This window comes from Truncatella angustata, assembly GCF_020726525.1.
Source record: "Truncatella angustata strain MPI-SDFR-AT-0073 chromosome Unknown BKA67scaffold_2, whole genome shotgun sequence".
In the NCBI taxonomy this organism is placed as follows: Eukaryota; Fungi; Ascomycota; class Sordariomycetes; order Amphisphaeriales; family Sporocadaceae; genus Truncatella; species Truncatella angustata.
Window position 1 is genome coordinate 391,766 of NW_025763382.1, and position 23,574 is coordinate 415,339.

Here is a 23,574-nt window from a genome sequence, read left to right on the forward strand (position 1 = left end):
CCTCAGCGGACTTACACCACCAGCCTCAATGCTCAAAGCAAGCTTTCCAAGTCCTCGATCCAGAGCAGTAACTTCCTCACTGGTGCCTCGTCTCTGCAAAGCCGCCTACCACAGCACGGACGAACCTCTTCGCATTCAGCACATCGTTTTGCGTCGCGAAATCACAGCCGCCAAGACAGCACGAGGGTTTCCAATCTTCCTACACCCACCGCACACTCGACTGAGCGACGTGAGTCGAAAACCGTTCACCACAACTACGCAGCTCGGAATGGCTTCCGACGAGGACTACATGTCTTTCTTGGACAAGGCGAACCAGGATCCCAGTGCGGGCCATGCCAAATCTGCCAGCAGCGGAAAGCAGGAGTTCAAGGCCCTGGACTCCGGCGTGCAGGTGCCCGCTGTCCTAAAGAGTGCTGTCAAAGACGCTTTCTACACCAGCGATGCCGACGAGCCTTTTACGCCCGTCTGTCTGAAGTGGGATGAAGATGGCAAAGGTCTTCCTGACGAAGGTACGTTTGCTCCGCCGCGTCGCATGCATGCTCACACTCGTCTGTCACACGATACCACTTAGAACGGGAGTGACCGGGACGTTTCCCTGCCAATTCAAATGCTAATGCAATGCGTGTGTAATATAGAGGAGTTCGCCAATCTGATATCGCACCCCAACCCTTCGAGCGCAGAAGTCGAAATCCAAGACCCCGCGGATTGGGATTCCCAAGGACAGTACGCAGAATTGCTCGACGCGGTCCGACAGGCGGGCAAAGGCAACGACGTCAGGGTGTATAGAATAGCAAAGGACAGCACGAGAGTAGAATATTGGGTAGTCACGACTGAAGGGAAAGGCAAGGATGCAAAGTTAGTGGGCGTCAAGGCTCTGGCTGTAGAGAGCTGATGTGGTGAGAAGGAGTCATCTTCTCCCCATGCGCCGGTCGGGTAAAGCGCAGGCCGACCAGGGCCACGCCTTTCCGAGTCAGTAGTGCTGATGTGTGAATGAAATTGACAGTACACCGATTCATGGTTATCTATCACATCTGGGTTCCTGCCGAGTCTGCTGACAAGTAAAATTATACCACAGCATCCGCAAGGCGAAGAAGGTATACTCCCGTTCGATACGCTGGACCATTTGTCGTACGGAGTATTCTAACCTTAGGCCGACATGGTGTTAGTCACAGGCGGATCTTAGCATGTAAAAAAAACTTATGGGTCTCATTGAAAACAGACGGGGTCTTCTTGAATTAGAACTCATCTTGGTGGACTCATAGCTTCGACCTTGCCATAAGCTCTCCAAGTCGCATACCATAGTTGCAGACTACTCGCCATGGTAAGTTGTTGCACGATGATTGATCTCTTACTATGCCATGGGACGGAAGGAAGTCAATCTCATTCTCTGTCAAGCGAATCTGACGCTGCGCCGCAACGGTAACCTGGAATTTGGACCCTGAAATCCAGTGTGCTTACTGTTCGCTGTGCCCCGCGCTCCGATTACAGGACCTCAAAAAGTTGCATTGGTGCCCGTTATTGCGCGCAGCAGTCACATCAGTTCAGTTTAATGACATAAGATTCAAGAACCGCCTTTCAATCTTCTGGGTCGAGGAAGAGAGAGTTTCTGGGGCCGTCCAAGTTACAAATAACACACAACCCGAGCTCTCTGTAACATCCAACCGCCAATATGAGTCAGGCTGTGAGAAGGCCCTCACTACGATCCAGAGACTGCATTTTCCCAGGCATACTTGACTAACACGCCGCTCTCTTATAGGACGTTCTACTGCCGTCTTTGGACACGATCCAAGACCTCCTCTCCAAACCACAGAAGGGAGCCAAGAAGGCAAACCTCGTCCCCGTCTACGGTCAAATCTCAGCCGACCTCATTACCCCGTCAGCCGCGTATCTCAAGGTTTCGACACAATCCAAGTCCGATTTCTCCTTCCTCTTCGAGAGCGCAGCCACAGAGCGAGTCGGCCGGTACAGCTTCGTTGCCTCCGGGCCCCGAAAGATACTGACTACTGGAGAGGGTCATGGCGAGTCCGTCGACCCACTACCAGGTATCGAGAAGGAGCTGGCGCAATACACAACGCTCGATGTGCCTGGTCTAAACCTCCCACCTCTGACCGGCGGTGCTGTAGGGTATGTAGGCTATGACTGTGTGCGATACTTTGAGCCCAAGACGGCGAGGCCTATGAAGGATGTCCTGAAAATCCCAGAGTCCCTTTTCATGTTGTTTGACACCATTGTGGCATTCGATCGCTTCTTTGGGGTCATCAAGGTTATTACCTATCTGCGCATCCCCGAGAACCTGGACTCTTTACCCTCCGAGTACGAAAAGGCCACAAATTTGATCAATGATATGATCGATGTGCTCAATACGCCTGAAATACCCATCCCCGAACAGCAGCCAATTAAGCTCGGCAATGAGGCCACGTCCAACATCGGACGGGAGGGCTACGAAAATCACGTCACCACATTGAAGAAGCACATCGTCAAGGGCGATATCATCCAGGCCGTCCCCTCACAAAGGTTTGCAAGACCGACGAGCCTGCACCCCTTTAACATATACAGACATCTGCGGACCGTGAATCCTTCCCCGTACTTGTTCTACATCGACTGCAAGGACTTTCAGATCATTGGCGCATCGCCTGAGCTGCTCGTCAAGGAAGATGAAGGTCGCATCATTACCCACCCTATCGCTGGCACCGTGAAGCGTGGCAAGACTCCCGAGGAGGACGAAAAACTAGCAAATGAGTTGAGAAGCTCCCTAAAGGATCGTGCTGAGCATGTCATGTTGGTGGACCTGGCTAGAAACGATGTCAACCGCGTGTGTGACCCCTTGACCACGAGGGTAGACCGCCTCATGGTCGTTGAGAAATTCAGCCACGTGCAGCATCTGGTATCACAAGTCTCTGGTGTTCTCAGACCAGGTCAAACAAGGTTCGATGCATTTAGGTCCATATTCCCAGCCGGCACGGTCTCGGGCGCACCCAAGGTGAAGGCCATGGAGCTTATTGCCGAGCTGGAGAAAGAGAAGCGCGGCATCTACGCTGGTGCCGTAGGGTACTTTGGCTATGGTGCGGTGACTCCTGAGGGCCAAGAGATCGAGGGCGCTATGGATACGTGCATTGCGCTGAGGACAATGCTCTACAAGGACGGTACCGCATACCTGCAAGCTGGTGAGTCGCCTTCTTAATATTACCAATGATCCCTTGGCTCCGTCTAGATCACTAACTTCGGAATCAGGTGGCGGCATTGTTTTCGACTCGGATGAGTATGAGGAGTGGATGGAGACCATTAATAAGCTTGGCGCCAACACCACGACCCTCAAGACAGCCGAGTCCATCTATGCCAAGCGGGTCGGCCAAGTATAGTGGTTGGTGATTAAAGTGGGTTTGCCGTATGGCCTTGAATGAAGACAAAATAAACAGCATGGCGTTTTTGGCACCTGGTATCCTTACGAGACGAGTAAATGATAGATTTCTTCGCTGAAAAAAATAATTTGGTATTCATGAACGCCATGCCCATCTAACAGCCATTCCCATCTAACAGCCATTCCAACATTTCCAACCATGTGATATCTTTGACCTGTAGGACACTCTCGGCGACTCTCTCATCAAAACTCTACTTTTCAGTCTTCTTCGTAGGGGGTGTTGGTTCTCTTATGGCCTTCAGACCGTCGCCCGTCCTCCCTACAATATAACTCAGTAGCTTCTGGACGTGCAAGAAATCTGCGACACAGAGGGCAACTATGGTCAGCGGCAATGCTGTGCAAAAGTAAATCCAATACGTCGACGAGAGCGCGGTCACGTCCTCGCTCATGCTGAAGAAGCTCGAGACGAAGGACATGGGAACGAATATACTGGCCAGGTAGGTCAGGCGGGCGAGGTTCTTGTTCTGCGCGATCGCCCGGCGGCTCTCTTCGATGCTGATGATGGCCGTGGCGACGGCGACGATGCGCTCGATTCGGTTCTGCAGGGCGTCCACCTGGGCCAGCACGATCCTGCAGTCACGGTACAGCGCCTGTGATCCGGTCGCCTGGACGTGGGGAGATGGAGTGGCCGCCGCCGCCGTCACCGCGTACTGCGCGAGCTCCTGGGGAAAGATCCTGTCGATGGTATCCGCGATGAAGCTGCGGTACAGGGGCACGCTCCTCCGCCAAGGGTGCAGCTTCTGCAGCGAGGCGTCCACGCCCGCGCTGTCCTTGCGGAAGTCGGGGTTCTCGAGCTCCCATTCGATCTGACCGAGGCGCGCCGTGATGTACTTGATCAGCGTGAGCCAATCGGCGATGACCAGTTTGTACATCTGGACGGCGATCGTCCTCGGGTCGCTCGCGATCGCCTCGAGGTCCCTCTCTGTCATGTGTTTCGACCAGAACACGACGTCTTCGAACAGCGATTTCCTGGAAGGCGCGGGCGGCACCTCGGGCCCGGATTGCTGCGCGCGTGGATCCGGCATGCCTGTCGAGTTGAAGAAGCTGCGGTACCCGCCCCAGAGGGAGAATCCCTCCTTCACCGTGGGGTCGACCAGGATGATCCCCAGCACGCCGGACTCGTGGGCCTTGTTTGGGCGTATCCAGACGGACGCCTTCGCCCTCGCCAGCGCGACGTTCTCTCCCTGCTCGTCCAGCACGGTCTTGTGGTTCTTGTCGCTGTCCAGCCGGCGCAGCACGTTGAACCTGCCCGTCTCCGTGGTGGCCTCCGCGAAGGACTCGGGGCTCCTAAAATACCGGGCCCGCATGTACCTCATGCAGAAGTGCGACCGCTCCTGCTGCACGAGGTCTAGGTCCGGGAGCTCGACCCAGGGGTCCTTGATGTTGTACCACAGGTAGTCGCTGATCTGGGACCTGAAGAACAGGGGGTCGATGTCGAAGCGGGCCCCGAGCGCCTCTATGACGTCCCGCGACAGGTCCTCGACGATGAAGAGCCGGGACTCGACGTCGTCGTGATCCGGGAGGCCGAGGCGGTCGGCCACGTCTCTCGCGTGCGCGAACCTCCGCTCCTCGACCAGCTTCCCGTCCCTGAAATCAAGCATGCAGACCGAGGCCCTCTGTGCGCGGTGCTCCTGGTTCTGTGGGTTCTGTTTGATGAATTTCCATTTGGGCGGCGCGCATGTCACCTCCATCCAATCGGCAAGGTATCGCAGATGAGGCAGCGGTGTCGACAGCGCCTTGACGTGAGAGAGATACGGCCTTTCCGAACTAAGGAAGTCGTTAGACCCCCTCCGCCGCAGCGATGAATGCTCCCTTGCTCACCAATCGAGCTCCCATCCTTGGGGAGTAGTCCGAGCCTGGTAGACATCACCGATGTAATACGGATCGCCGCCCTCGATGCTGTGAGGCTGGATGTTGACTAGGTGGGCGGGATCCTGGTTGACCGTCTTGAGGTATTTCTCATGCTCGTGCAGAGGGAGCCAATGACGAAGGTGGGACATATTGTCGACTGTAATCTGTGTGCGTGCAACCGATGACTTTGGTGGACAGGCAAGCAACGCCCCAGGCTTCGCTTCCGGCCTTTATACTGGCCATGATGGCGTGAATCCCTCTCATCGGTCAACCACCGCTGTTCTCGATCTGCATCCAGAGTAGATCGGTTTAGGTTAGGATCGTGGTGAGTGCCCTAGTCCGGCAAATAATCCCAAGCAATGGGCAGTGCACAGAGTTAAATTCATGGGTATGGTGATGGCACTTGGATGCTGACTAGTGCCGAATGCCTAGGACTATACCATGCACTTATGCGGCCGGCTGCCACGTCAGCCGCAATGAAGAATCGCATCCGTATGAGAAGTTTTCGGAATCAGCGTATCGTGAGAAGGTGGGAAACTTTGAGTAGGTTCCATATATAGGCTATAGATACAGGATCTTCGATTTTTCTCGATTGATTCCTCTCGATATTTTCTCCTCAGAGTTGAGAAAGCACAGCTTCGAGCGCTTTTCGTCGAGTTGCTTTCGCACTAACAATGCACCTCACCCACAAGCTTGCACCGTCCCCTGCACTGCATTTCTTAAGGCGCATCCTATTGATTCAGAGATTATGGGTTGCCTCTCGTGGAATAGCCAATAAGGCAGCAACCTGCCTCGCACGGTTGCAGGATAGCTGAAAGGGATCCTGCAAGGCTTGCACACCATTGATGTTCATGTCGAGGCTTCGAATGAATACATAATTATCTCGAACCTTAATTGACACTGCTATCTACCCGCATATACTTGAGTATCCTCTCGAAACTCCTGGCAAATCATCTACCAGAAATCTGAAGATTCGCTATAGATGGCTAACGAGGATTTGGTATCGTCCGGCAGCGTCCCGAACGAGCAGCTGAACAAAGAGAACTTGGCAGCATGGGACAGTGTAGCAGAGTACTGGGACCAGACGCTCCAAAATGGGAACGACATGTACGAGGAATGCCTGCTACCAACCGTGAGGGAACTTGTCGGTTTGTCTCCAGACGGGCCGTCCCTTGGCCTGACGGGCCAGAGGGCTCTCGATCTCGGCACCGGCAGCGCAGTCATCGCAGGCGAGCTCGTCAAGGCCGGTGCTACCATGACAGCGGCAGACGGATCGCAGGGCATGCTCGAGAAGGCGAGGTGGAGGAGTGCCATGTTGGGGTTGGACATGGTCTTCGACGTTGTCGATCTTATGGACAGTGAGAGCCTGGACGCGTTCGCCACGCGCCACTCCGAGTCAGTTGCGAAGCCCCTGGAGAAAGCCCTCTTGGTTCTGTCGCTTATTTTTGGGATAGAAAATTCGACATCATCACCATCAGCATGACGCTGAAAGAGCTGGCAGATCTGAATCCTTTGGCAAGGGCCCTGCCGAAGCTGCTGGCGCCGAAGGGGCGGTAGGCTGCTCTCATGCCTCCGCAACAAGTATCGAGATTCTGATACTGACGTCGGAAACTTAGTGTAATCATTGTGAATCTTCACCCTGTCTTCTCCAAGCCGGCAGGCCACCGTTGCATCGAAGTCCTCGAGAACGATGAGACCGGAAAGCAGGAGCTCCACAGGTATATCAAGGTCCGCCGCTATCTGGACATACCTCCCGTGCGAAGTGAGGCACTTCGGGGACAGCCAAAACCACTGGTGAGTGAGCTCGAAGGTTGGATATCTCAGTCTGCTTCGACTGACCATAGTCTCCCAATTTTTTCTTCAAACAGATGTTGTTCCATAGACCATTCTGGTCGGTCTTGGAGCCATTCCTGCAGAGCGGAATGGTATTGGACGCAATGCGCGAGCCAGGCTTTAAGGGAGAGCCAAACGGCGAACAAGCAGCACAGGCGCAGAACTACCATAACTTCCAGCAGTTTCCCATGTTACTGGCATTTCGATTACGCCTGGCAGGGAGCTAGACTGGCTCTTGAGCGCTTTCCTTGTACAGCCACACGGCTGGACCATTGAGAAAGTGATATCCTTCTATTTGGTCGTATAAGCAGATAGATAGACCCCCCGACGGATTTTGCTAAGAATTTTGCATTTTTCGTACCACGATCTTGGATATCGTTGAGAAATTAGAACAGGTAGGGAACACGAATACAAGAACCATCTATGGAGGAAGACCAGGTCATTTTTTCTTGAAATGTTTATAGGACAATCTAGTACAAGCGGTACAGTTTATCATTGCAAAATTCATGGCCAGTGATGCAGTTGCTTCATTTCGAGCTGGGCATCCAAGAGTATGGAGGACGACAGAACTCGGCATACAACTTTACTGCGAAGATCAAGGCACAACCAGCATGATCAGTGGGTATCGTTGATATAAAGCTGAGACCAGGTCCGGCTTTCAATCGGCATTGTTGAGTTTGAATATGGCACCCTGATGAGATGGAGGCTTTACTGGATATGTGGATCGAATTACATATCTTTAAAGCAGATCTTTTGACAGTTAATCATTCTTTGCACAGTATTTCATCTCAAAGATTTCGGTCAGAACAAGTCACTAGTAGTTTGAGTTGTCTCACCAGATTATGTTTCATAAATCTCACTACTAGGCTATTAGTCCTATTTCATCTCTTGCTTTTCCTCGTCCCACCAATGCCCCGACAAGTCGCGTGCAGGCGGTACTGTTTTCATTCCATCACCCTTCACAAGAGTTACTTCTTCTAGGTTGATGCCATAGATTGTGCGAGCCTGCATGTGTTTTAGTCAGCTGGGTACCTTGATGTCCACGTACATAAACATCGTTTCCCTCATTATTTTGTGGACCGGACAATGTCAATTCAGGTTTCTTAGACTTCTTAAAAACAGACAAAGCTTGTCTATATGTTGTGTCTCATCTGACAGGCCTACGCATAACTATAAGAGAGAGAGAGAGAGAGAGAGAGAGAGAGAGAGAGAGAGAGAGGTACAAGATGTGAGAAGGAAGCTACTTACGCTGATTCCGTACGTATGTTGTTTGTGAAACTCCCGGAAGTCGATGCCTAGACTGGCGCCGCACTTGGGACAGAACATCTGGTCCTTTTGCTTCGTGTTGAAACGGTAGTTGGAGCAACGGGCACGACCGTCATTGTGCCAGGTTACTTCGGTGGCTTTCGGGTCTAATTGGGGGTCATGTTCAGCTCAAGCGGTTGAAAGGGTGTTTCGCGGTCATGCGGGCGCGATCTGACGGTTCGCCGGCAACCATGCATCTCCAACGATGAGGATGGAAAGAGCGGCGATGGGTCTCATTCACCGGCACGGTGCTAAGTTCCATTCGCGGTTATCGGAGAGAAAGGTACTCACAAGTGAGAAGATATCCAAGGCGGGTGCAGGCTGAGCAGTTGCAGTCTGTGATCTTGTAGTTCTGCCCCTCTGGTTGTCCGGTCAGCGGCGGTGACAGCGTCATGCTGAACTTGATATAACCACAGTGGCAGCCGCACTCGTACGTCTGACTGGGCTTTTCTTCGCTTAGACCAGACATGGTGAAGAAAGATGCAAGTTTGGTATATCACACAGGGATCGAGGTTGGAAAAAGACAGTCAGAGAACGGTGAGATTGTGGCCACATTAGCTTATACGGCATAATATAAACTAGGTATCCAGGATAGACACACGAGAGGAGTTAGAAGGGCAGACAGTCCATCCGAACTTAGTCAGAAGGGCAGATAGTCCATCCGGACTTAGTCATTGGCAGCACTCCTCTTTGTACAAGCTAGCTTCTTCCGCTATTGCGCAGAGACCGAAAGAACCTTGTCATGGTCGTTGGCTCCATCTCTGATTTCTATTTCAAGATGTAATTCGTAGACTGGGAATACTTGTTGACCTGACCTGCAGGTACGCTGTAGGTGGGGCGAACCAGTGTCGTGAAGTTCCCGCGTACTGGACCAAGGTGCAGGCAGGTCACAACGAGCTCTGTACAAATATTTGCTAGGAAAAGACACGTTGAGGGTGACCCTGGAATTATTGAAACCAAAAACCTACTCTACATGTTGCGTAAATCATGGGATCCGATATAGACATATCAAAAGTGTAGATCAAGATACAAACACTTTTCACAACATATATGGCCCGTGCCCCGTGCGCTATCCCTGCCAGCGATCTTCAGTAAGTTAGAAACCCACCATAATCCCGTGCTGTAGCCTGCCTATCCGTAGCTCGGCATTGAAGGGGGGACCTTCTGAGCTTCGATAAACAAGCCACACGTGAATAGTGACATTATCCTGTCATGAGGTGAAGCACATCCGAATCCTTGGCCGAATTGGCACCCGACACCCAAGAACCCCACCCGGTGGAAAATAACACAACTTGTCGACAAAGATGGACGCGCCGCCCGTCAAGCTCTCGGAGCTGCTGCGGCACCCGGACGACCTCGACAAGCTGCCCGCGCTGAAGCTGGAATTCACGCGCAAGAAGGCCGCCGTCGACTCGCAGCTGCGCGGTGGCCTGCGCGACCAGCTCGAGACGACGCAGGCCGGCATGAGCGGGCTAACGGACGGCCAGAAGGCGGTCCAGCTCATCAAGGACGAGATGATGAAGATCGACCGCCTATGCTCCGAGAGCCAGAACATGATCAAGGACTTCAACGCCATCAACCTCGTCTCCCAGGCCCACCGAAACTTCGGTGCCGTCGAGGCCATGCGCAAGAACCTCGAGGTGTTCAACGAGCGCCTCAACGGCGTCGAGCAGATGCTTCGCGGCGACGAGGAGGACAAGGAGAATATGCCCAACCTCTTGGCTACCCACTACGAGCTGACCCAACTGAGAAATATACGCGATGATGCCATGGAGCAGATACAAAGGGCCGATGATGCGAGTCTCTTGTCTACGCTGGAGGATTACTTCTCGAGGCTGGACGAGGCCATCGATTGGTTCGATGAACATATCGGACTCATCGCACTGAACCAGATTAACCTTCTCATCACGGATAACAACAGTCTTGTGGTGCGGTTAGCAATCATTGTCGAGGCGGAGGAAAAGAGCGATCAGAGAGTCGAGGCTCTGCAAGAGGCCTTGAAGGATCATAAGGAAATGGCAACTAGGTTTCAAGCCATCACCGAAGGCGCCAAAAAGGTGCGCGGCTACAAGGAGAAGTTCCTCCAGGCTATCAGCCTCAGCTGCGACCAGCAGTTCGGCGAGGTCAGGGACGAGTTCTTGGGCGACCCGGACGGACTAAGCAAGATTATGAAGTGGTATTTTAACGACCTGAATGCCGTGAAACAGGGAATGGTGCCCCTAATGCCGAAGAAATGGAGGATTCTAAAGACATACGGTGATATATACCATCAATTGATGCACGACTTTCTGGTGGGAATGATAGAAGACCCTGAAGCAAGTTCGGCGCATACACTGGCTATCATCAATTGGCCAGAGAGTTACTACAAGAAGATGAAGAAGCTCGGGTTCCCCGAGAACGAGCTCAAGCCACATGTTATTGATAATCGGGAAGGTGAATTAGTAAAGGGCTTCCGCGACCTCATCATCAAGTTTCTGGACGAATGGATCGACAGAATTTTCGCACAAGAAGGCAGGGATTTCGCTGACCGCAGCGTCGAGACCCCGAATCTGGATGCTGACGAGTACGGCTACTTCCGTACCAAGAACTTGGTGGATATGTGGCGCATGTTACGAGAACAAGTCGACGCAGCTGGAAACTCTGGCAGAACAGACGTCGCAGAGGGTGTAATCGATGCCATGTTCCTGCGGCTACGCGGCCGGCAACAGTCCTTCCAGAAGATGCTCGAGGACGAAGTACTGAAATATGAGTCTGGCAAGGTGCCAGAGTTTGAGGGCATGCAGACCTTGCAGGACTGGCTGGTTGCTACAGCCAATGACCAGATTGCCTGTGTGGATGATATTGAAGAGGAACAACGCTTTGGCTACCTCACAAGCTTCAAGCAGAAGTTCGAGCCACTTGTCACGCCAGCGTATCTTGAGCGCGCAGAAGGAGATTTCGAGCAGCTTCAAGGCAATTACTTTGATCTCAGCACATGGTGTCTTAACAAGTTCGTGAGGCTAATCTTCTCCGTCGATTTCAAGGCCGCCATGCCTACCTTTTTTACAGCGGAATGGTACAACAAGGCGACTATGAAACAACTGATCGCCACTTTTGAAGAATACCTGGGCGACTACAGGCCGGTATTACACCATGCCCTCGGCGACACTTTTGTTGAGATCTTCGCCGACGAGCTTCTTGCCCGATATCTAATGGGTGTCCGCAACAAGGGCGTCAAGTTCCGACGAACCGACCCGTTCCAGGACAAGGTCTTCGACGACATCAAGACGGCTTTCGAGTTCTTCAGAAATGCCACCGGCGGAGGCGAGACTATCATGCAGACGTGGCGCGTCACCGAGCCGTTCCTTGATCTGCTGACGGCAGAGAAGGATGCAGTTCCGGACGTCTTTGAGAATTTCAAGACCAGGTATTGGGATCTGCAGATCAGCTGGGTGGAAGCTGTGCTGAGATCAAGAGATGATTTCGAAAGGAGTATGCTCAACGCCGTAAAGGCCAGGGCGGCGCAGATCGAGGTCACGAGGGGTCCGGAGACAATTATGGCCAAAGTCAAATAGCATGCCCCAGGGTGATAATTATGAATTAATGATATTGATGCAAGGGATTTTGATCAATTTAGGACTTTCTTATTCGGTCAACCATGACTTCCTCGCGTTTGACTGAAAACGAACTCTTATTATCTTCTTAACTATTATATGTTTGTAACTAGGAACTCCGCCACAAGACTACGTATCGTGAACTCATCTATGACTCTGCTTTGTGCCAGCAGGAAGGCGGATGTAATTTCGGGGTTTGTGATGCCTGGAACGTCTCAAGCACCTGTACACTCTACTTGACACTCATCTCATGTCGATCATCCTCAATCGTCAAATAGTCGCACCATGGTCAGCAGTGGCACATTTAGTCGGGATTTCAAGGATACAAACAAACCTATAGAGCAGGATACAGCTGGCGATTCCTATGGGGATTACTGTCAATGATACGGTGAGATTAGCGGAATTGACCATGCCTAATGTTACCTTTGCACTCGCCGTTGGAAGTGCTCGGGGTTTATTCGTCCTTGGTATGAATGATTACTTAAACACTATTCTGTTTGTCAATCCTGGAATGGGCAACATAATATCGGTTCTCTCACAGTCATTATGTGATATTATCTACAACCGTACTGGGACGAGGCATCCTTGGCTCCCGGGTCAGCTTAGGCCCTTAGATCGAAACATCCGCCATGTTCAACATTGAGGAACGCGTTTTCACGGATATCACAGTGGCCATCAAGACTGTATACACATCTACTAACGGCGTCCAAATTTTAATTTTTTTGAAATACATATTATTCGAACTTCAAGAGGATTTTGGAAAACGGGCCTGCTATGGGTTTGCCACTTGCTATCCTAGTGTGTATAAGTATCTGTATTCTGATACGGGGGTTTGTCCTTGGTCGACCACTGGTACTATGCGGAAACTCCTTGTTAATTAGAAAGAGAACCCAAATTGAACTAGAGGCACTCAGACAGTGCCTGAATGTCACGGAGGTCTCCGGACTACTACCTGGGCGCTTGGAAATCCTGTGGGCTGGACGGAGCTCAATGCTCGAGACAAGTCTAGGTTAGTGAGTTTTCGAGCAAGGAGCTGGAACTTGGCTCAAACAAATAAGGAGAACAAAAGGATTAAGTCTCCCCTTTGAATACCGAGAATACTCATCGAGGTCGGACTAAGCTCAAGAACCGAATACACGTGCAAGTTGAATCAGCATATCCTCACAGACGCTGAATTAAAGGAATTCATGCCATGCAGCAACATTCATGCCACAAATTACAAAGGCAAACGAAACCTGACATCTTAACACTTTTGCGGCGTCAACACTATGAACGGACATAGTTCCAGACATGACAGCTGATATATTCGTATACGGACGTCTTCAATATGTTGTTCCACGACTTGAAATTCTATACTAACGGGAATCTTGGAGATTACTGGGCTATGTGATACACAGTGTTCACTCAGCATACACCAGGAAGAGTAACTTAGGCTAAATTGGCACGGCGCCTCTTTCGGAGAACTACTGAAATAGATGTGACCGGAGTAAAGGATGGTTGTAACCGATATCTAAATGTAGGACTTCTGCGAGGATGAATATATTTAGGGGGGTTGATTAGCCGTCGAACCTTCCAATATATTTAGGCAATGCAGCTGTCTACTATATGTAACTACGACATAACACGATTGATAAGGATTCTACCACAAACCGAAATGTGTTCTAGCTATAATCTCAGTGAGATGTTACAAGAGCATAGGCATCCCAATGCTTGCTGATTGGGAACATGAACTGTTAAGATGAGATTTCTGCTGTTTGTGTGCTGGCCACTGGCTGGCTTGGCGAGCACCATTGACCAGCGTCAATCGAGCCAAAAGATCACACTCAATGTCAACCAAAATTATCAGACCATCGACGGTTTTGGTATATCGGAAGCGTTTCAAAGAGCAAACAATATCGTCAACTTGAATGAACCCAAGCAGAGTCAAGTTCTCGACTTGCTTTTCAACACGAGTTCTGGTGCTGGCTTTTCCATTGTCCGAAATGGCATAGGTAGCAGTCCAAGTAATGCTAATGATTGGATGATCACGTTCGCCCAAGATCCAGGTAGTCCTTCCTCACCACCAAAATACAACTGGGATGGCAAGGACTCTGGACAGCTATGGTTCTCACAGCAGGCGGTAGGCACGATTCCCGTGAGAAAGTCCCTAGGCTTAGCTGATGAGATACAATAGGCACAACGATACGGCGTCAAGACATTCTATGGAAATGCATGGTCTTCTCCAGGATTTATGAAAACCAACAAGAATGACGCGAACGGTGGTGCGGTCTGCGGTCTGCCAGGCGCAACCTGCAGTAGCGGCGACTGGCGACAAGCCTATGCCGATTATCTTGTGCAGTACGTCAAGTACTACGCGGCTGCTGGTGTCAGTGTCACCCATCTCGGGTTTGTAAATGAACCGGACATCAGCACAAGCTATGCCTCTATGCAAATCAGCGGAGCACAGGCCGCCGATTTTATCAAGGTCTTGTACCCAACACTAGCCCAGAACAATATGTCACATGTTGTGATCACTTGTTGTGAGGCTACGGGCTGGAACATGCAGTCTCAATACACTCAGCAGCTCAAGGCCGCCGGAGTCGAAGCTATGGTCGGCGCAATAACAGGGCACACCTATACGTCCGGTATTTCAGGAGCCCAGTCGACGACTCGGAAAGTATGGGAAACAGAGTGTTCCGATCTCAATGGTGGCTGGTCGACTGCTTGGTACAGCAACGGCGGGGGTGGAGATGGGTATACCTGGGCCAACAACATCTACACGGGCTTGACAACCGGGAACGTCTCGGCATATCTCTGGTGGGTTGGAACCCAAGATCGGAGCACAAACAACAATAATAACGAAAAGTTGATCCTTGTCGACGGGCAGAACTACCAGGTCTCGAAGAGGCTGTGGGCCTTCGCTCAATATAGCCGAACTGTACGACCAGGGGCCGTAAGAGTAGGCATATCGGGCGGCAGCGGCCTGAAGCTGACCGCATTCTTCAATGTCGATGGCAAGGTGGCTGTCAATGTTATCAACACTGCGGCATCTACCGCTAGTCTCAGCATTTCAGGGTTCAATGGAACAACGGTGCAGGCCTGGATCTCGGACAACACCCATGATATGGAAACGATTACCGCTTCGATCTCGGGGGGAACGGTCACTGGGTCAGTGCCTGGACGAGGAATGGTTAGCTTTGTAGTGTCGTGATCTTGCATCTTATAAGTGCGTTCCGAGTGTGGGTTCCAAGTGCCTGCTATTCGGTTGGTACCCAATCAGACCTACTGAGGAATAACAAGACCAATATCTACAAATTTCATCATACCGCCAAGTCGCCTATATGTGCTGAGTCATTTGCTGCTAGTGATTGGCCAAAACTTTAATTTTGCACATATCAGCCTGCAGTGTTGTCAATTGTCTTTCCAAAGCCTCGGGTCGCCAAGCGACTACGACTTCGCTTGTCCATGTTTCAACTCAATGCCGCTGCCAAATCCAGCCAGACATGGCTTGAAGCTGCACGTCAAAGTCCCGCTATTGAATGAAGCGAAACAAATGAGTTCTCGCTGCACAATATGCCCACGTACACAGCGGAAATGATGCCAATCACGGGACACATAACAGGCCATTGATCCCTTGCAATTTTCTCATAGCTCTTATCGTGCCAATACATTTCAAGAATCTCCGTCTCAAACTCTAACAGAGAGTGGGCTCATTTACTCAATTTTGATTCTTGGGTGATGGCGTGCTTAGCATGGTATATTTCGTGAGATCTGCATGGTGATCCACTTTGCCATATGGCGTTATGGCGCGCTATTCAGGGTATCAAAGAACTGCCGAGGTCGCTGAAAGTTTATGTTGATATTATCCCTGGGACAGACTCAGATTTGTTGATTTTAATCATCATCCATACCTCAAGTTAGAGACCGGCAGCAATTGAAAGACACTCTACAAAATGGCAAGTGCTGATAAACTTGTTGTTGACGAGGCCAAGCCGCCCAAGTCAGAGCGGCAGCCAGGTACGCATAAACCATACGTTTCGAGACAACACGCTAACAATATATGAAAAACATAGTAAAATGGTATCGGTCGACGTTCTACAACATGACCGTGTTGGGTCTGTGTAACCTGGCAGCGCCCGGTATCTGGGGAGCTATGAACTCACTTGGAGCCGGAGGAGCTGCCTCGACACAATTAGTCAACGCTGCGAATGCATTGACTTTCTGTTTGATGGTTGTTACGTGTTACTTCTCCAGCGTTATTGTTCATTATATCGGCATCAAAGGTGCTCTGATATTCGGCACGTAAGTTTGGCACACGCTCTTCCGTGACAAGCAAGTGATACCAAGCTGACCAATTGAACTAGTCTCGGCTATGCACCCTTTGCTGCCGGATTGTACACAAATAATCGATATGGTAACGAGTGGCTCATGCTGCTCGGCGCAGCGCTCTGCGGCATCTCAGCAGGCGTGTTCTGGATGGCAGAAGCAGCTATCGCGATCGCATATCCCGAGCCATGGAACCGCGGCAAGGCCCTAGGTTATTGGCTTACATACCGGTTGGCCGGCCAGATCCTTGGTGGCGCCATCAATCTTGGAATCAACGTAAATCGCAATGAGGCTGGATCAGTCAGCTATGTTGTATATCTGGTGTTCATCGCAATACAAGCCACAGGGCCGTTTGTTGCCTTACTGCTCAACAAGCCCTCAAAAGTCGAGAGACAGGATGGCAGGAAGGTGTCGTTGGCAATTCTGGAGAATCCTTGGTATGAGGTCAGAGAGACCACAAAGGATTTCTTCAAGCCCAAGTTCCTACTGGTCGTGCTATGGATTGGACAAGCAGTCTTTGCTGAAGCAGTTTTCTTCAGTTATCTGGCTTGTAAGTACTTCAGCGTCAATTCAATGTCCGTGAACTTGCAGACTGACACAGAATGTAGCATATTTCACTGTCAGATCGCGAGCTCTTGGCTCTTTCCTGTCTGGAATCTGCGCAGTCATTGCAGGAAATCTCCTGGGAGTAAGACTTCGAGCCATTGATTAGTGTTTTGGAAACGTGACTGATAGCATATAGCATTATCTCGACCGAACGAAATTCTCACTCAAGCTTCGAACACGCTCTACATTTTGGACATTGGTCATTACTCAGGGTGCATGGTGGACTTGGATCACCATCGTGGCCACGAGGTACCGTGCCAACGAGACAGTCTTGGACTGGTCAAGCCCAGGCTTTGGTGCAGGATTCGCCGTGTATATCTTCCACACCGTCGGTTTCCAAATCAACTATCTTTTCCTGTAAGTTCAAGAACACCGTTCTACCTAAGTCTATGACTGATTTCGAGACAGCTACTTCATCATCACGCATTTGGCCAATGGTGAATCCGAGGTTATTCGTTATGCAGCCTTGCTGCGTGGTACTGAATCTGCTTGGCAGGCTGTCAGTTATGGCCTTACTTCGCTGGAAATTTTTGCTAAAGTTGGCGGCATCTACCTCAACTTTGGTCTGTGGGCAATTGCAATCTTTCCTGCCTGGCTCGTATTGAGACACTTTGGTCAGGATAACAAGGTATCGTCTTCGGACGATGACGCAGTCCGCACAACTGAGACCATCCCAAAAGCTGATAGCCAGTAAAGCCCTGGGCCACTCCCTGACTTTACGGTAAACTGGTTACGAGTGATTGTGGCAAGTTTTATTGATGATTGGGATCTAGCATAGCGCTTCTGTAGTTATCTTATGGCGAAAGAACGTGCTGTATCCCTTCGTGTTGATAGCGTTAGTATAGACTTTGCTAAAAAGAGTGGACCGCTCTATACATAATGGATCTCGCTATAAATTTTAGTCGTTGCTTATTCGCCATTCACATAACCGGACGAGACAAGAATTATAAGTGTTGAAATTGGAGAAGGAAAAGAAATATCAAAGGCTAGGTTCTCTCATTTTGCTTCACGCAATTCCGATTCATATTACATCGCAGTAATCTTTTCGCTGCTGCTGCTTGAGCGGTTACGATCCACGTGTAATATGCAAATCAACAAACACAGTATCGTGTTTAAACGTATCAACGAGTCAAGCCCGGCCAATTTAACAATTGCGAATTGCCTTCGTGCTGTTCTGAGTAAATGGTCGTTGTCAAGTGGATGAGGCGGCCCCGTGCGCCGATCAGTGGTCGTATTATTCGCCGGCTGAAGGGAGAATGGATAGCCCTCGAAGCAGCGTTATAGACCAAATACGACACATTTTCGAGGGCTAGCTGTACCGACAAGAAGTCGTGAGAACGGAAATGGAACGAGCTTAAAACAGCGAAGCAGTGTTGGCACCGGAAGGTATCCGATATCCTTCGGAAGGACCACGTTGAAACAAGGAACGACAGCGAGCTCGACGTACAATTACGTGGCGTTTAAAAACCCCAGCAGCCACTGTTACAGGCAATACTCGAACTACATGTGCGTGGAAAATCTACAGCGCCGCGGCCACGATACCTATCGACAACTCAGACCCCAATCACTCCTCCTTTACCGACACTACTAGATCCGGCAGGAACCCAAACCCCGCTACGCCGTATACTGTTATCACCAGCGACCACGTCTTGCCACTTAGTCTATAAATGGAGAGTAGGGAAGCAACACCTCCTACTTCTCACAAGTCTCAACAGTCGTCGAAGGAGTGGCAAGCTATGTATGGACTATGGGCATTGTGTTGCGGAACAAATAGAAATATTTATGCTCTAAATACTATATTAGAACTTTGATAGGAGAATCTAGAAATAGAAGGCAGAAACGAAATAATACTGCGAATACCAAGGTGCAATCTCAGGTTGTGAGCGTAAGCTGTGAATATATTTTAAAGAAGCGTAAAGAATCAACCAATCAGAACTTCCGATGACTTCTTTAAGACTTCTACAGTAACAATAAGGACGTATGATGAGCTTACTTTGTTAGGGCTGTTTTTGTCCAAGGTTATTTTCGTTGTTTGTCCACTTAGTGTAACATTTCCGAGCCATAGCGTAGTTCCCAGCAGCCACCATCCACCGCCGCCAAAGAAGCTGCTTAGGTTAAACTAGCATTACCGAGCTGCCGTCAGCATGGATGTAACCCTAAACCTTAAGGTTGTTTACTTATAACTAGTAGCGAGGACACAGCCGGGTTTAGTAGCAGTAACTGATCGAAAGTCTTAGTAAGACTTTAAATAGTCAGCGCTAAGCACTTGGTTCGGAGCAGTTCGATCCCTTCCGTGAACACGACCACGCCTGATCGCATAACACACTCCAACATAGGGTAGATCCATGCAGTTCAAGTTGGATGAATGTGGCCAGGCTTGGCCTACTTCGCCATCTAAGTTATATAATTCCCTTGATGTGTTGTTGATCGTTGGGATAGTTGTTGGGTATTGTGACAATTCCTTAATGGCTACAAGATGTCCACGGGAGTTGCTTCGTTACCCCACTACTCGGAGGCCAGACTCTCCCACTCCGGCATACCGGGCCTGCTACGCTGAGTTCCCATATGAATGAAAACAAAATATATAGCTTCTATCTAAAAGTTCAACTAGTTTCTGAGTAAATTTCTTGGACTGCCAAATGAAATTCGGTTTATGCGCGAAGGCCTGCTTCAGTCCTAGCACCAATTATATTATGATACCGGCCCTGATGAGACATGTTCCATTAAAGACCTCAAAACCGCAGGACAAATCACAACTTCGATCTGCAACCATCTGACTCAGAGCTTGCTATAGAAAAACTCATTAGTAAGTCTGAATTATATCCAGGTTGCTTGATTTTGCGGATGAGATAGATAAGAAAGCTCTTGGCAGTATACTTCATGTAGACTCAAGCCTGCCTTAGGTGGACTTTTACCTTAGTGAGATCATGTGATTAGCCCCTCACCATATGTTAAGGACCTAAGTTAGATTTACCTGTCGCCTTCACATTTATACTCTGAACTCAATATGGAGCCTGTGCAAAACCTGGTTAATACGGACTATGAGTCTGTCCCTCTACCTTGGTCTCAACCAGCGCCATTCGCGATATTCCCTTATAAGCCTTTATTCCCCAACCTTCTAACAAGAGTTGACCAAGTGCGAAGTAGTGGTTTCTATGGCTTCTTCAATGCCGACCTACTCGCTTCCCAGGCCGCCGACTTTATACGGTCAAACTCAGATGCGGACCAGGAACTTCTTGTGCAAGTTATGCGTCAATTTCTGAATTTAGCCAAGCAAGATTGCTTAGCTGGGGCTACAACTAAGAATGTTCAGGTCGTACATTCTTGTTGGCTGGATATTCGTATGACACTACCTATTCCCAGCAGAGTTGTACCGAGATGGCATACAGACGGCCGCATGTTTGATTGTAAATGCCCTACCAAAATACCACACTCAAAATACGCGTTCACTATTATGGGCCCATCAACCAGAATCATAGCACCCAATCCAGCCGCTACGGAAATATTAGAAAAGGGGTCGCCAACAGGACGGCGGTGGGATCAAAATCAACCAGACCCAGAATTGGCAGAAACGCTAGCAAGATACGAAGAAGTTGCAATTCGATTGGGTCAGATTATTCGGTTTAGCTGGAATCAACCAGACTCACCAATACATTCTGAACCAGATTCAAGCGGCTTATGTCGTGTCTTTGTGAGCGTCCTGTTTGGAAGTGAGGAGGAATTGCGGGACATGTGCGACTTTAGGGGCGAGAAGTATAATTACTGGAATTAGCAGTATTCAGTACAAGAAAATTGTGAGAGTGAATGACCCATGTTATATTTACTAAATGGAAGGATGCCATGAAGCAACAGGATGGCGCTGGAGGGCAGTTCTGAGACGAAATAACAGATAATATGTTCAGCTTGGTTGTAGCGGCTAGCTGTAGGCGGTGAAGCCTACTATCTAAAGGTTGGGAAACTTTCCATAAGACAATATAATTGGTTGGCATTATGTTTGGTGAAAGCTCCCGGAAGGTAGCAACAAGGCCATCCCCATTCTTTGCGTCGTATTGTTTTCCAGCTGTTTCGAGGTCGGGTAGACCGACGAAGGTGGAAGGGGAGTAGGTAGCTACGGCTGCTATTTTCAAGTGGAGAACTAACTTGCTCTGGAGGTGATAATGAATAAGAGCTTTGTGTTGAAGTGGTATATGATGTCGAGTTGAATGTCAAGCAAGGTGAGACAACTCAACAACCTTTATACACGTTTCTCCTGGCAGGTATTTATCCTCGAAAGCCAACAATCTTACCTTAATGTTCAAAAGTCCCAAGCAAAAGAAAGCCTCATGCTGGAAAAATCACGCAAATGGTCTGCGTAAATGATGTTGCTTACGAGATTCAAGAGGATTCCGTGTTCATGAGGTCCACCTGGTGCAAGCGATTCCCGCATTAGGAGCGGGAACCTTTGTAATATGCAGAACTCACTATTGGCCATGGCCTTGATACAACTTTGATTTCCTTGTCAGTTTCGACCTCAGCTACAGAAACGCCTGGGAATTATCCAGGGGTGTTGGAATATGGTTATCCGCGGTCTCGCACGACCATATAGTCTAGCTAGTTACCGGCGTACTGACGGCAAGCCACTACAGCCACACCGTGGCTGTCGGCAGCTTGCAGCCGTATAGGCCAAACCCCTATCTGTAGATCGCGTACGATGGGAAGAATCCCTTCTTCCTTTCGTACGATAGCGCTGAATAGATCTATTTGTCGCCCAAACTGTACGGAAAGAAATGAATGGAGAAGCCATTCCACACTGATCAGTGTTCACTTGGCTGTGAACGCAGATTGGCAAGAGTGAAGAGACGGCGTTATCTGAGTACGTACGGTAGTACGTAGCGAGACGTCGTGCTAGATCCTATTCGTGTGAAAAGAGTAAAAAGACAACGTTATCTGAGTTCGTACAATAGTACGTAGCGAGACGTTGTATTGGATCCTATTCCCGAATAGAAGACGTGTACCGTTTTTCTTCTTCGTACGAAGGTGCTCAAGTCTGAAAGAGTCCTATCCCTTCCGTACGAACATAGAATTACACGTGTGTGCCATTACACATCGATAATGAGTTTATCACCTCCCGCAGAAAGCGCAGCTACCGGTGCGCACGAACCGGGCGACGAACAACAACTCCGACAAGATGGCCTATCGCACGAACAAATGGCAGAGGGGAGCGATATTACCCTTAATGCTTGGCGAGCCGGGACAGCATTCGAGTTTTGGGACCGTACGATCGATCTCGAACAACCGATTAACGAAAAACACATTAATACGTACATTGGTCAGCTCGTAGCCGAGTATCAGGGCATCTCAACGCTCCGATCACTCATACGAGCATACCAGGAAGATTTTGAAGGATGGACCACGTTCCAGTTCGGGCACGCCGCACGACCTTTCAAGCGTGCCATGATCGAGAGACTTGAAAAAGGAGGATACCATTTCCCAAGCGGCCTTACGCAAGACAAACAGCTCGTACACCCGCTTGGAAACTCCGAGGCTGTCAGAACACCTCGTGTATCACCCCGTACGAGCACCCTTACACCCGGACCAAGTCGTACGAACGAATTGCCTCTAGAACGGATCGAGGATAACCCCGATCAACACCAAAGGACCGAACAGCAGTCGTACGCACCGGATGGCGTACGACAAACAGTCGAGGCCCCCGTAGCAGGCAACCGACCGCAAAGAGACAGTAGGGAACGGTCGAACGACACCCAGGAAGTACCCGATCGTACGACTCGCTTCCCATCACGCCCTGCTCATGCATACCAAGAAGAACAGCCACGGTCGTACGACCAGGACTACGGCTATGGCAATGTCCCACCGGGAGTACCATTCACGATGGAAAGTCAGGGATTTCCATTCGCACGAGTAGCAACAGTTGGTCCAGAGAATCCAAACGACCCGTACGCGCTTCTACCACCCAAAAGAATATATAATAGCACGTGTAGCCCATCCCAGATCCAGGCCTTCGCCAAGGTTTGGAGAAAAGAGTTGAACTATACAGGGAAGCCGTACGATATCTTATACGACAAAGCCCGGATGTTTATAGCTGCGTGTAGGAAGATCGGAATTACCGAGGACCAATTCCACGCAGTATGGTTATATATCTTATCGGATCGTGCGTTAGACTTTTATGTCAACCATATCGGTCCCGACAAGATCTGGTATGATATCTATCGTGCGATGGATTTGCATTTCAACCATAGGGTGAACCATAACCAGTACTGGGCAGACTGGAGCTCGTTAACGTTCGTACGAATGCGAAAAGAACACGCCGACAAGACCAATTCAGAGGTCCTAGAGATGCTACTAGACAAGATGCAGTTGACCCAGCGTGCGTTAGGAGCTGGATATCAAGGAGAGATCCAACTTCGTACGGCCGTTAAAAGAGCATGTCGAGGTGTCCCAGAGTTGGAACCCGCTCTAATTCAACAAAGACAGTCGTACGAAGAGCTATTCTCAGATATGAGAGCAGCCATCACTATGGCGTCAGACCGTGAGCCGACTATATACCTGTCATAACTAGACTCGTATATAACCAGGTATCTTACCGACCGTACGTATACCCGTAACCCGACACAACCGTACGAGCAGAAAAGATCAGATGCTATCGTACGAAGACCATTCCGGGAC

General features: G+C 49.9%; 9 protein-coding genes across 9 annotated transcripts; 7 read left to right on the forward strand and 2 right to left on the reverse strand.

The window, feature by feature from the left end:
- Window positions 1–28: 28 nt before the first annotated feature.
- Window positions 29–892, forward strand: BKA67DRAFT_654659 (uncharacterized protein; the record flags this gene model as incomplete). Its single annotated transcript, XM_046106596.1, has 2 exons — window positions 29–509; window positions 636–892. 2 exons carry the CDS (start codon window positions 29–31, stop codon window positions 890–892), a joined length of 738 nt encoding a protein of 245 aa, XP_045960549.1.
- Window positions 893–1,298: 406 nt separating this feature from the next.
- On the forward strand, window positions 1,299–3,517 carry BKA67DRAFT_551600 (anthranilate synthase component I). The gene is made up of 4 exons (XM_046101755.1): window positions 1,299–1,321; window positions 1,567–1,681; window positions 1,757–3,164; window positions 3,232–3,517. Exons 2-4 carry the CDS (start codon window positions 1,670–1,672, stop codon window positions 3,357–3,359), a joined length of 1,548 nt encoding a protein of 515 aa, XP_045960550.1. The 5' UTR covers window positions 1,299–1,321; window positions 1,567–1,669; the 3' UTR covers window positions 3,360–3,517.
- BKA67DRAFT_599736 (uncharacterized protein) lies at window positions 3,489–5,418 on the reverse strand (the record flags this gene model as incomplete). The annotated part of the gene is made up of 3 exons (XM_046105322.1): window positions 3,489–3,957; window positions 4,063–5,185; window positions 5,240–5,418. The coding sequence occupies 3 exons, from the start codon at window positions 5,416–5,418 to the stop codon at window positions 3,610–3,612; spliced, it is 1,650 nt and encodes a 549-aa protein (XP_045960551.1). The 3' UTR covers window positions 3,489–3,609.
- Window positions 5,419–6,251: 833 nt separating this feature from the next.
- BKA67DRAFT_512546 (S-adenosyl-L-methionine-dependent methyltransferase) lies at window positions 6,252–7,329 on the forward strand (the record flags this gene model as incomplete). The annotated part of the gene is made up of 4 exons (XM_046097481.1): window positions 6,252–6,664; window positions 6,724–6,822; window positions 6,886–7,063; window positions 7,138–7,329. 4 exons carry the CDS (start codon window positions 6,252–6,254, stop codon window positions 7,327–7,329), a joined length of 882 nt encoding a protein of 293 aa, XP_045960552.1.
- Window positions 7,330–7,978: 649 nt separating this feature from the next.
- BKA67DRAFT_654663 (glutathione-dependent formaldehyde-activating enzyme) lies at window positions 7,979–8,876 on the reverse strand (the record flags this gene model as incomplete). The annotated part of the gene is made up of 3 exons (XM_046106597.1): window positions 7,979–8,107; window positions 8,351–8,514; window positions 8,699–8,876. The coding sequence occupies 3 exons, from the start codon at window positions 8,874–8,876 to the stop codon at window positions 7,979–7,981; spliced, it is 471 nt and encodes a 156-aa protein (XP_045960553.1).
- A 494-nt stretch (window positions 8,877–9,370) lies between these two features.
- BKA67DRAFT_551609 (exocyst complex component Sec6) lies at window positions 9,371–12,114 on the forward strand. The gene has a single exon (XM_046101756.1). It carries the CDS (start codon window positions 9,712–9,714, stop codon window positions 11,959–11,961), a length of 2,250 nt encoding a protein of 749 aa, XP_045960554.1. The 5' UTR covers window positions 9,371–9,711; the 3' UTR covers window positions 11,962–12,114.
- A 1,624-nt stretch (window positions 12,115–13,738) lies between these two features.
- On the forward strand, window positions 13,739–15,190 carry BKA67DRAFT_512324 (glycoside hydrolase family 30 protein; the record flags this gene model as incomplete). Its single annotated transcript, XM_046097462.1, has 2 exons — window positions 13,739–14,119; window positions 14,174–15,190. The coding sequence occupies 2 exons, from the start codon at window positions 13,739–13,741 to the stop codon at window positions 15,188–15,190; spliced, it is 1,398 nt and encodes a 465-aa protein (XP_045960555.1).
- A 742-nt stretch (window positions 15,191–15,932) lies between these two features.
- BKA67DRAFT_672092 (major facilitator superfamily transporter) lies at window positions 15,933–17,777 on the forward strand (the record flags this gene model as incomplete). Its single annotated transcript, XM_046108709.1, has 6 exons — window positions 15,933–15,996; window positions 16,053–16,281; window positions 16,344–16,855; window positions 16,914–16,993; window positions 17,048–17,268; window positions 17,320–17,777. The coding sequence occupies 6 exons, from the start codon at window positions 15,933–15,935 to the stop codon at window positions 17,603–17,605; spliced, it is 1,392 nt and encodes a 463-aa protein (XP_045960556.1). The 3' UTR covers window positions 17,606–17,777.
- A 2,122-nt stretch (window positions 17,778–19,899) lies between these two features.
- On the forward strand, window positions 19,900–21,109 carry BKA67DRAFT_551611 (uncharacterized protein). Its single transcript, XM_046101757.1, has one exon. It carries the CDS (start codon window positions 19,919–19,921, stop codon window positions 20,681–20,683), a length of 765 nt encoding a protein of 254 aa, XP_045960557.1. The 5' UTR covers window positions 19,900–19,918; the 3' UTR covers window positions 20,684–21,109.
- Window positions 21,110–23,574: the final 2,465 nt, after the last annotated feature.

What these genes read in the sequence shown, in the direction of transcription:
- BKA67DRAFT_551600 (XM_046101755.1), top strand. An exon ending in TACCGCATACCTGCAAGCTG is followed by an intron (nt 3,165 to 3,231) that starts GTGAGTCGCCTT and finishes CTTCGGAATCAG; the next exon opens with GTGGCGGCATTGTTTTCGAC.
- BKA67DRAFT_551609 (XM_046101756.1), top strand. Translation starts at nt 9,712, where the DNA reads ATGGACGCGCCGCCCGTCAAGCTCTCGGAGCTGCTGCGGCACCCGGAC.
- BKA67DRAFT_551611 (XM_046101757.1), top strand. Translation starts at nt 19,919, where the DNA reads ATGGAGCCTGTGCAAAACCTGGTTAATACGGACTATGAGTCTGTCCCT.